Genomic DNA, 12,669 nt, shown 5'->3' with positions numbered 1-12,669 from the left:
TTTTTTTATCATGCATATCATGGTCCTTTTTGCTGTTACTCCTACCAAAATAGATGACTTATTAACATTGTGTTCCATCTGCCAAACCTTTGCCCACTCACTTAAACTATGTCCCTTTGCAAAGTTTCACTGTCCTTTGCACCTTTTGCTCAGCCACTCATTTAGTGTCATCCACTAACATCTGGAAGTATGTTCCACACTCCTACAACTCTTGTGTTTAAAACTCTTGCCCCTCACATCTCTCCTACTTGTACTGGTTAGTTCATGAATCCTGCACCAGCTGAGGTTACCATGAAGAGCTGTCCTTTTCAACCCCTCCCCTCACCTTACTGCCATATTTGGAGAATGTAGCATATGCATTGAGTTGTGACATCTGATTCATGAACTAACCAGTACAAGTAGGAGAGGCAACAGCCTAGTGGATTTATCCCTACACTATAAATTCAGGGACCCAGGTTTGAATCTTGCCACATCAGATGGTGGAATTTAAATTCAATAAAAATTTGGAAATAAGAATCTAATAATGTCCATGAACCCATTATCAATTGTTGGGAAAACCCCATCTGGTTCATTAATGTCCTTTAGGGAAGGAAACAGCCATCCTTACCTGGTCTGGCCTACATGTGGTTTCACAATCACAGCCAATGTGGTTGACTCTCAGCTGCCTTCTGAGTGCTTAGGGATGGGCAGCAAATGCCAGTGATGCCCTCACACCAAGGATGAATAAAATGACCATCATTTGCTCTTTCAGCTCATTCCCGTATTTCAAGTCACTGGTAATTACCACTCACTATTTCATCTCCCCGGTCACATGCATCATCTTGCCACAAATCACTTTAAATTCACTATCCTCTCTGATTTAAGACAGAACATGATGTAATCAGTTAAAGTAGTAAATGACAGCTTCAAATGCTATAATCAAGAGACTACTACACCACAGCAAGCAGTGAACATGAGTAGCTGAGAAGGATCAGCTGCCTGTGATTGGTTATGTTAAAAATAAATCTTACTACTAATTATAACAATGGAGTTTTCAATATCAAAACACAAAATGAATGGAAGACCCTGTGACCAGCAAATCTGTTATTCACAAAAACAGGTGTTTTGACTCATTGCGGCTTGAAAAGGATGTTTTGACTCACATACTAGAAATCAAGCCCTGCTATTCCTTGAGTTGTCACAAAAGTTAAAGGTTTCGTAACATACGTAAGGTCGCCCACTTTACCTTATATTCAGGCCATGGTTTATAGAAAACATAGACTAGGTTCCCGCACTGTTTCTAACACATAATACAAGTTCAAGGAGTGCGGATACATGGGAACATTACCTCCTGCAAGTTCCCTTCCAAGCTATCCACCATCCTGATTTGGAAATATACCACTATTCCTTTACTGCCACTGGGTCAAAATCCTGTAATTCCCTCCTTAACAGCATTGTGGGTCAACCCACAGCAGGTGGTCTGCAGCAATTCAACAAGGCAGCTCACCACCACCTTCTCAAGGGAACTACGGACGAACAGGCTAAAAACAAGGACTGCAGATGCTGAAAACCAGAGTCTAGATTAGAGTGGTGCTGGAAAAGCACAGTAGGTGAAGGGCTTTGCCTGAAATGTCGATTTTGTTGCTCCTCGGATGCTGCCTGACCTGCTGTGCTTTTCTAGCACCACTCTAACTAGGGACGGACAATCAATGCAATCAGCCAGCAACATCCACATCCCATGAATAAATTTTAAAAATTATATTCTAATTATATGTAAACAGTTTTAAACCATCAGCATATAACAATACTAATTAAAATTCTAATCATCTTATAAATTCACCCTTACACAGTCACAGACAGACTAATGAGAGAGGAGGGTTATGGACAGGGGTAAAGACAATCTTTGTTCCCAGGTACTGTTTTTGAGATAATCTTTATGACTTTTCTGCTGCCAAGCACACTGCTTTAATCAACTTCAGTTTTACAGGAGGCACAATGCAATTGGTACATTTATAAAAAGTCCCTGACTTCTCAGTTAAAAGTCACAGCTTACAACAACTGATCCAGGAAAGATACTGTTTATACACTGAGTATAATTGCACAGAATAGAGAATCCACTCCTGAGCTGAAAGAACTGAACACTCTGTAACTTGTTCTAGTTCCAGGGTGTTTGGTTACCTGAGAATCAGTCATACAGCTATTGTAAGGTACAAAGGTCTCTGTCATTGATAACTGTAACCAGTCCATAGACCAAACTACATCTTGTTGCTAGAAAAAGCTGCATCAGAACACCCTCTGAGCTCCAAATCATCCTCAACTCAACTACTACATGTTCAAAACGTTGTTTACATGATGCCATACATAGTTACTCACTTTTCAAAACTACAACCACACTTTCAAACACCAGTTTTAAAATATCTCTTTCTCATTTCAGGAACCAGGTTTTAAAAATAAGAAGACACAGTTCTTACACAAATAGCAGGATTGTAATACATGATTAATATATACAGTTTCTGCTGCAGTGAGTTAACTATGCCATCTGCTCATTATCATGACGAGTTCAGTAAGTACTGGCCATGTGCTTTTTCAGTGCTGACATGCTTCAGTAGAAGCCTAAATTTGTGCAAATCAAACACCAATTAAATTTATAGCATGCAGTACTTAAATCTGTGGAGTATGTGTTGAAAATCAAAATAGAATTGATTCTAATCTGGGAAAGACAAAAGTGAAATGCCACTGGTAAGACTTTCCTACATTTCACTGAAGGATGTGTTCAAGTAGAGACAAATAGGAGAGATATGCTATATACGAAGGGAGCAATGAGCCATTCAAATCCAGTCTGAGAAGGCAATGTGACTGGATACATGTGGAAGATACATAAAAGCCAGAAATCAAGCATCTGGAAAATTTAGATTCAATTTTGTAAAAAAGCTCAAAGTGGAGCTAGCATCGAATACCACATCTCATCACCTGCACCATTAACTTCAAACACTGCTCAAAGGTTGACATGTCTGCCATTTACATAATAACAATCTCAATCAGCACTTAGCTGAAAATGTGTTGCTGGAAAAGCACAGCAGGTCAGGCAGCATCCAAGGAGCAGGAGATTCGACGTTTCGGGCATAAGCCCTTCTTCAGGAAACTCTTAGTCGACCATACATGACTTCACCTTACCCCACACTGACCACCTCTAAAGAACTGACATTTATAGAGTTCGCACACTGTCAGCTATTCAACCATGACAGTCACATCACCCAAACAGCTTGCATTGCTCTCACTAACTCACTTCCCTCTTCTTGCACAAAACTGGATGCAGCAGGTAGTAATTGAGCTTTTCCAACAACTTCTATGTTTGTTTTTCCCCCTAATCCTAGAGGGAAATGTGCTACAAGCATTTACAGTATCAAACTCCTCTCAGAATCTTATATATTTCATTCTCAGTTTTCTCATTCTTCTGAACTGTTATGAGTTAGGTCAACCTTCTTAAGACTTCCTCATCAGATAAACACTTTTTCGAAGAACAAACTTGATGAACCTGAACTGTCTCTAATGTAAGTATATTCCCCCTTAAATAGGGAGACCAAGGCAATGTGTTATACTCTAGGTCTGGTTTCTTGCAGTGGTAGCAAGACATTCCAACTGTTATACAACTTCCCTTTTGAAATAAAGGTTCACACTTCTTTTGCCCTCATAATTCCTTGTTATACTGTGTGCTAACTTTTTGTGATTCACATACAAGGAGACTATTCAACTATTTAAATAATCTTCTGCTGATTTATCTCTCTCATCAAAGTGTGTAAGGTAATATTTTCTCATACTTTATTCCATCTTCCATTTATTTGACCAAGCAATTAATATACCTAAATTGCTTTACAGATACTTTGTATGCAGCTCAAACACTTGCTAATCTACCGACATTTACATCATCAGCAAATCTGCCTACAAATCACTCTGTCCCTTTATAAGAATCATATATAAATTAATTGTACATAGATGGTATACATTTGAGGAAAAAAGATCGGAATGTGGACCATAATTGCTGTCATGTTGGATCAAAAGATCTGTGGCTATACTGTAGAATCTTTGTAACACTATGTAAAGTCCTTAGACATCTCTCTTATTCATTTATCATTTCATTTTCCTGCTTGGGCTGTGTATACATCCTCATTCTAAAGCATACTCCTAAAAGGGTTGTTAAGAGCCATGTGTATAATGTATACTAATGTCATTACCAACTTGAGAACCTTTACATCAGAACAAATAGAATGAGTAGGCAGTTCAGCATGTTGGGATCTCTCTGCCATTTGGTACGATCATGCTGGTCTTATTTTGGACTCAATTCCACTTTCCTTCCTGCTCTCCAAAACCCTTCAACCTATTACCAATTAAAAATCTGTCCATTTCCTCCTTAAATGCACACAATTGTGATGAAGCTGCTCCTTTAACAAGGTTATGCAATCCTTGGTTTTTTTCAGAGAGGTCATAAATAACACAGATTCTGAAAAGTCTGAAGGTTGAAGGGTTTTAGGGCCGATTTGATAATAGCTAACCAATACTGCCTCAGGCAGAAGATGGTCAAGTTTTTTTTTAATAAAAACACGTACAATGAAAGGGGAGTGGCCTGTTCTCCCAGCTTAGCTTTTCCCTGTGTTTTTTTAAATAGTAATGGAAAAGCTGCTGAACCCAGAAGCAGGTCCAGGCTAGTACTCTTTCCCTGACTTCTATTCTGTAAGAACTTGTGTTTGATTTTACCTTTTGTGCCAAGGAGTGTTTATGGGGATTGTTGCAAGTATTTGGAACAGCATCATTAAGTTGGAATGATCTGTTGGGGTTTCAGATAGGTTAAGTTATTGAGTATTCTGTTTTCTGTTGTTTGTGTTCATTGAGTAATCTTATAAATAAATTGTTTTGTTTAAAACTAAATGGTTTGACCGGCTGATTCTCTTCTGGAATATCCATTCTACACCTGCTTAAAAGAACTAGCAAAGTTAGGGTGCAGGCTACTTTCTTGCAATGCTTTGAGGGGGTCTGGCCTGGTCCATAATACAATGTCGGAGCATCTATCACATGCTGAGATAATAAATTCAATATATTCATATGAGGAATTGTTTCTTACATCAGTTTTCAAACAGAGAGAAAAAAGCATCCCACTTTAGGTCTTAAGTTTGGTTGGAAATGGATAACTATGAAATCAGCACAAGTAGATTTTTTTGACTTACCTATTAGTGCAAAGCTGGCTTTCACAATTCCTTCAATGATGTCTAATCGTCGATGCCCTGAGATTGATACCAAGTAACAAACGTTTTTATTCTTTCTGCAGAGGTACCTCATAGGATATTTCACTGACCACCACAGGCCAAAGAGGAGGAAAAAACTTCCAGGAAGTGCATGTCCTTTGAAATTGCCCATGGTTTTCAGTTATTCTACGTTTCTGCAGAAGCAAACACAAGGAAACACAATCAGTGAAAAAATACATGAGAGCAGAAATCCATTATCACATAAAAGTCCCAAATGATTGGAGATTACGCTTGGTTGTTAAATGTCTCAAAAGCATTAAAAGTTCATTTGATCGCTCATGCAGTGGTATCAGCTTCTTCCAAAAAGTCTGACTACCTATCTTTTAACTTACTAATGGGATCTGGGCATCATTGACTGGCCAGCATTAATTGTCCATCCTAGTTGCCTATGAGAAGATGTGTTGAGCTGCCTTCTTGAATCACTGTAGCCCACATGCTGTGGGTTGATCAAATGCCTTGAGAGAGGGAATTCCAGTATTCTGATGAACAATAGTAAAGGAATGACCATATATTTTCAATGAGGATGGTGAGTGGCTTACAGGTGGTGGTCTTCCCATGTATCTATTGCCCTTTTCCTTCTAGATGGAAGTGGTTCTGGGTTTGTAAGATGCTGTCTAAGGATTTTTGGTGAATTTCTGCAGTGCATTTTGTAGACATACCGCTGCTCAGTAGCAATGGTGGCTGAGGGAGTGGATGTGGTGCCAGTCAGATGAGCTGCTTTATCCTGGAGAGTGTCAAGCTTTTGAGTGTTGCTGAAGCTGCACCTATCCAAACAAGTGAGGAATTTTCCAACACACTCCTGACTTGTGCCTTATAGATGATGGTCAGACTTTGGAGAGTCAGGAGATGAGTTACACATCACAGTATTCCTAGCCTCTGACCTGCTCTTGTAGCAGCTATGTTTATGAAGTAAGTCCAGTTAAATTTCTAGTCATTGATAATACCCAGGGTGTTGATAGTTGGGGATTCAGTGATGGAGCACTGCTGAAAGTCAGGGGGCAGTGGCTTTATTTCTCTTTCTGAAGATGGTCATTGCCTGGCATTTGTGGCTGTGCATATTACTTGCCACTTATCAACCCAAGACTAGATATTGTCTAGATTTTGTTGTATTTGAAAATGGAGTGCTTCAGTAACTGAGGAGTCATGAATGATGCTGAACATTGTACAATCACTGGACAACATCCCCACTTCTGACCTTATGATGGAGGGAAGGTCACTGATGAAGCAGCTGAAAATGACTTGGGACACTACCCTGAGAAACTACTACAGAAATGTCCTGGAGCTGAAATGACTAACCTCCAACAATCGCACCCATCTTCCTATGTTCTGGGTATGATTCCAACCAGTGGAGAGTTTGCCCCAATACCCATTGATTCCAGTTTTGCTTAGGGTCCATAATGCCACATCCGGTCTAATGCAGCCTTGATGTCAAGGGCTGTCATTCCCACCTCACCTCTGGAATCTAACTCTTTTATCAATGTTCGAACCATAGCTCTAATGAGGTCAGGAGCTGAGTGGCCCTGGCATAACCCAACCTGAACATCGGTGAGCAGGTTATTGCTGAGCGCTATAAATGACATCTTCCATCACTTTACTGATGATCAAGAGTGGACTGATGGGGCAGTAATTATCCGGGGTGGATTTTTCCTGTTTTTTGTATACAGTACATACTTGGATAATTTTCCACACAATCATATAGATACCAATGTTATAACTGTCCTGGAACATCTTGGCTAACGGAACAGCAAACCTGGGGCACAAGAAATGCCTCCAACCATTTCTTGATTTCATATGAAGGGTATTGAATTAGCCGAAGACTAATAGCTGTGATGCTGGGGACCACCAGATCATCCACTTGGCAGTTCTGGCTGAAGATTGCAGCTTTTGCTTTGATGCAACTCACCTACGTATGTACTGTGCTGCCTTTACATATTCCCCATCAGTCAACTACATCCACCCCTTATTCCCATCATCCATTTTCTCCTCTGCTTCCCTCTCCTACGGTTTCTATTGACCTTTCCTTCCAATGATTGTCTCTCTACCATGTACTCCAATGATGTGGCTAAATTATAATTTCTTTCTTGCTTTGATGTTATGATCTAATTTCCTATCTTCTCCAACCATTTAAACACTTAACACTGTTTTAAATACATTTTTCAAATCCCCTCTAATTCATTTTTTATCTGGGATAAAGCTTTTAACTGTCCTTCTTGAAAATAAAATAACTTGTTCTGTTGCATTTATTTCTGTTTTCCTCTTTGGTTGTTAGTGCAGCTAGACTAACTTCACATAAAATGGAAAATGCTGGAAATATGCAGCAGGTTATGCAGCAGCTGTGGAGAGAAAAGCCAAGTCAACTTTTCAGGATAATAGACAGACCATCCATAACATTTCAGTTGTGTTTACCACTAACTCTACTGCTTTCTCCACAGACAGTATGCAACAAAATGAGTATTTCCAGTTTTTATATTTTTATTTCATATTTTCTGCATCTGCAGTGTTTGCTTTCGGCTGGCATATAAAATGATCCTTTCATTGCATTCATACAAGAATGATATGTTCAGCTTCTGAACATATCTCACCCAAAAGCCACTGAAACTGACCCAAACTAGCAAAAGATATTCTTGTCATCACCAGAATCCATTTTCCAATACCCTCTTTACTAACAACAACATTCTATTTAAACACCAACTCCGCCAAACCTTATCACCTGTAACCTTTCTTGCATAAAAACTATTTCACCTCATCATCTGCACTCACCAATTTCTAATGTCTCCCTCATTCGCAGCACACTTTGTTCAAAATTCTAATGCTTACCCATAAATCCCTCCATCCCCTTTTACTAACCTGAAAGATCCCCCAGGTCTCGCAACAACTGTGGCTACTCTATGGCTAGTTTCCTTCTGCTTGACAAGTAATGACAGAGTCTTCATCATTTTTTTTCCTCCTGGTATGCAATACCTCCTTCTTTCCAATATGAAATGCCTCATCTAAATCATCACACATTGCCATATCTTTCCCTGCATTCAAAAGTCTAAATGAAACACTTCCAACCATTTCCTGTAATTTTTGTTTGTTTCTGCAGAGGTATGACAATACACACTACTCAGGAATGAAATGTATTATAAATAGTTACATTCGACCTACAGCATGGCATGGTACAAGTTACCACCCTTATGTGACTTCCCAATTTGTCACTGGGGCTTGTGTCGATTGCAAGTTATATTGAAAGGGTACTTTATTTTGAAGGATTTGTGGTTGTTGTAGTTATAGAGTTACATTAACAGAATCTTGGAAACTGGAGTACTTGGTCACGCATACAAGGAGAAATATTACTTTTAAAAGAGGTAGCAAAATGTAAATACAAAATGGAGCACCCTTATTTATTTTATCAACAAGAAGCAATTGACAAATCACAGTGTTCCTAGTTCATATATAGCATGTATTCCATCCCTTTTCTCTGTTTATTCCATTGGTGGTTTTCTTATGTGAAGTGAACACTTCAAGAAAGAATCATGAAATTGATGAAACTGCCAAACCATGTTGACCCAAGTAAATATTGCAGCATTTCTAAATATGTTCTCGGATTTTATGATATAGCATTTAGGCATCATCTCTTCTTTGACCGGGTCTACAGATTTCTTAAAGACCTTTGCCAATAATACATACGCCTGACCTTTCACTCCTGAGTTAGGAAATTCTTCGATTCAGCGTACTTGACTTGGGAGCAAATATTCAGGAGGAAATTTCTTTTTACCACAAATTGACTTGAGAGGAACTCCTCCAATGGCTAGATTTTTGTTCTGGGAAAGGTGCTAACTGGAATCAGGCCAATCACCCTGAAAACAGTGTGAAGGTACCCGTGGGGACTGTCCAGTGCTGAGGTAGTTTGTTTAACAGGCTGCAGGGCTTGGTTCCAGTTACAACAAAAGCCATTAGTCTATATGACCCCACTCCCCTTTGCCCTCATACTTTCCATGCTCATTCACCCAGCACCCACTGCAAGCTAACCTCAGATGCCATAAATTAGATGAAATAAAACATAGTTCTAAATATCAAATACGAATTTCACATTATTTTTAAAATGTGTTAACTTAATAAAAGCCCTATAAATACATTTATATCTCTTAAAGATCCCAATCACTTATCAAAACAAAGATTTGTATTCATAGCACCACTTTAAAAACAGCCTAATGGCTTTGTAACCTTTCAGAGCTTTCAATCAAATTGTGAACTTACAGCTCACATCTCCCTCACCTTCCCAACACCACACATGTACACTTGATAATAGTAGATAGTAGAAACAGTCAAGCAATATTTCTACTCAACTGAGACACACAGCAGGCTGTTTTTATTCTCACAAACTATAAACAGTTGAGGATTAAATGACTTGATAGCCTGACAGTTCCACAGATCTCATCCATCTTCTTTCTTCACACATATCTTGGGCAAACATTTGGGTAACAGAATCTATAATTGGCCACAATGCAATGATTGCTTCCATTTTCTGTTTTGCTCCAGCTCTTTTCACTTCTTTCTTTTGTTTTTTTTTAATCGCTGCCTAATTGTCACTTTTTTCTTTGTCTCGGGAACAACCTGGGCTTTGTCTTACAGTTGTATCTTACACTGGAAATGGATACATTGTAAACTGATTCAAAGATTCTATGATTATCTTTGGAAATATGATTCATAAGTATTCTTTGTGCATCACACTCCCCGGTTTAATAATGGCAAAGCAGTGATTTGTTGGTTGGTAGGGTACAGACCTATGAATATAGAAGTACTGGAAATATTTAATGGAAATAAAACACAAAATATATGTCTTTGACGAATACTGAGAACAATAGGAGTAATTAGAATTTCGAATTGCTCTAAATCCAAACACATCAACTAAGTAAACATTCAAGAAAACTGCCTCTTCTCAGAAATAATTAGATTCTCGTTCTGAATAATGACAGCTGGACATTGATGCTTCCCAGTATATTTTTAGTGTAATTAGTTATCAGGCACACAGCATTTGGAAAAAATTGGCACATTAAATGGAACAGAGAAGCTCATGAGATTAAAAACAGCATAACCAGACACACCTGTGCCTAACAACTAAAGTACTTCTGTATTTGATCATATGTAATAGACAGAAGAGCAATCTGAAATAACAAGCAGCCTTCAGGGTTCATGAAAGCTAACAAAAAAAACTAATGCAACAATTTTATCTTTGTAGGTTTTGACTACCAAGTTTCCAAATTTACGCATGTATTAAACTATTAAAAATGAGCAAATAATGGTCTAGTTTTTTTTTGTCTGAAAACAATGTTGATGCTTACAGTCAACTTTTAGCTGCCATACTAGTTGAACACTAAAATTCAAAACTTATTGTTCAAGATACATCAATATTCCATATGCTGCACAAAAATGGCATCTTGCTCTCTGGATGCCCCTTAAAATTGTATTGAATAACAAGAAGATATTATAAATGTTGCATACATGGATTAGACTTGGCATAAAAATAGTTTGTACATTCCAATCTAAACATCACTTCAACAGTATGGTAACTCTTCATTATACCACACAAATAATCTCTTTGGCACTAAAAATTAACTTTCACAAATGCAAAGCTTTGTTCCTCAAATATCATTGGGAGGATTTATAAAAAATGTAAGCTTTCTTTCATGCTTTCTTTCTGCCTTTTTTTTTATTTCTCTGTCTTTGTTCAATCTTACCCTCACTCTCATTGTTCTACTTTAGCGACTGCATTGACATTGAATTAGACATTGTGGCATACAGTATCAGATTCAAATCATACTGTTCAGCAGCAACTTGTTAAGGGGACCCACACTTACTTTCCTTGAACAACAACTCTGTGCAAAAACGTAGAGAAGCTTCAAGTCAGAAATGTGGGTCAGAATAAAGTCGAGCCATTATATTTTGAAAATTCGTTATGCTAAGTATGTAAGTAAGGGGTGTGTTTCTGTAGTGTAGTGGTAAGAACGTTCACCACACACACAAAAGGTCCCCGACTTGAAACCAGGCAGAAACAGCCATGCTCCTTTCTGGGTGGCACAGTGGTTAGCACTGTAACCTCACAGCGCCAGGGACCTGGTTTGATTCCAGCCTTGGGTGACTGTGTGGAGTTTGCATAATCTCCCCACGACTGTGCAGGTTTCCTTTGGGTGCTCCAGTTTCTTCCCACAATCCAACGATGTGCAGGTTAGATGAATTGGCCATACTAAATTGCCCATAGTGTTCAGGGATGTGTAGGGTAGGTGAATTGTAAGGAGTAAATCTGAAGCAATAGGGTAGGGAAATTGGTCTGGGTAGGTTACTCTACAGAGGGTTGGTATGAACATGTTGGGCCAAATGGCCTGTTTCCATAATGTAGGGTTTCTATGATTTCTAACATATCGCTAAATTTGGGGGATCTCTTCCTCCCCAACAACTTTTCCCTAATTTATTCATGTGTCTTGAATATGAGTTTAATTGTTAGGGTAGACATTGGTATGCATTGTGCCAGCTTTGTTGCCATAAAATAGATGTCGAGCACATCAATGGAACAAAATGATTGCAAACACCCTACCTGCAAGTGCATTGCTAAATTTACAGGATCACCCTAAATTTTCAGTGAACACACATAGATACAACAATGTGATTGATTTTTTTTTAACAAAGATAGGAAAGAAGTTTAAAATATAACAGATTTACAAGAGGTTTCTGCTTAACAAAATTAACCATCAAGACCAAAAGAAGGCAGGAAATAGGGTTCAGGTGATACAACAGCTCCCATCCCAGATTGAGTAAGTGGCCAAGTGGAGAAGATGGTAATGTATAGGAGGATCCTGTCTGATGCTACATGGCGTACACCTCACGGGGCAGCAGAATAGCATGCTGAAAAAGGCACAGTAGAAGAATTTTTGAGGGCACCATAACTACACAGGCAGCATGATTTCTAACGTGTATATAAAGTACAGGAACCCGAGCAGAAGATGGCACAGTCCCAAATGTGGTTCCCCATTAACCTGTCAACTCGTTATATATGATCCCTGTAACTATTCACAGATAGCTGTGCCTCTAATTGGAGACATAGGCAGGAAGTTGTCATTATGTAGGTACAGTCTGTGCCTGTGAAGCCGACCAGCATTGAATGTAAGTAACATGGGAAGACAGGACTTATGAGCAATGGTAGGCTATCTAGTCCTTCAAGCCTGCTCTGCCACTCAATAAGATCATGGTTGTGTTCTCAGCTCCACTTTCTTGTCTTCCCCCATAACTCTTGTCTTCCTTGTCTATCAGAAATCCATCCAGCTCAGCTATGTGTAAATAGAATTACCTATGCTCCACTATTTTCTGACAAGAGAAGTCTTGAGAAACAAACCTCTCAGAAAGGGATCTCTGTCCC

The 12,669-nt window shown here is 38.8% G+C and overlaps 1 protein-coding gene across 3 annotated transcripts in view; it reads right to left on the bottom strand.

Annotated features, from left to right (window-relative positions):
- Positions 1–12,669, bottom strand: part of tmem45a (transmembrane protein 45a) — a 96,028-nt gene that overhangs the window by 32,416 nt on the left and 50,943 nt on the right. For all 3 annotated transcript variants that reach the window (XM_060833169.1, XM_060833171.1, XM_060833170.1), the window contains exon 4: positions 5,199–5,410. In XM_060833169.1, coding sequence (XP_060689152.1) covers positions 5,199–5,388 — 190 coding nt within the window. In that variant the 5' untranslated portion in view covers positions 5,389–5,410. The remainder of the gene's footprint in view (positions 1–5,198; positions 5,411–12,669) is intronic.

Source organism: Hemiscyllium ocellatum, chromosome 12, assembly GCF_020745735.1.
Source record: "Hemiscyllium ocellatum isolate sHemOce1 chromosome 12, sHemOce1.pat.X.cur, whole genome shotgun sequence".
Classification (NCBI taxonomy): Eukaryota; Metazoa; Chordata; class Chondrichthyes; order Orectolobiformes; family Hemiscylliidae; genus Hemiscyllium; species Hemiscyllium ocellatum.
The sequence above is the reverse complement of the archived record's forward strand: the minus strand, read 5'-3'. Positions and strand labels throughout refer to the sequence as shown.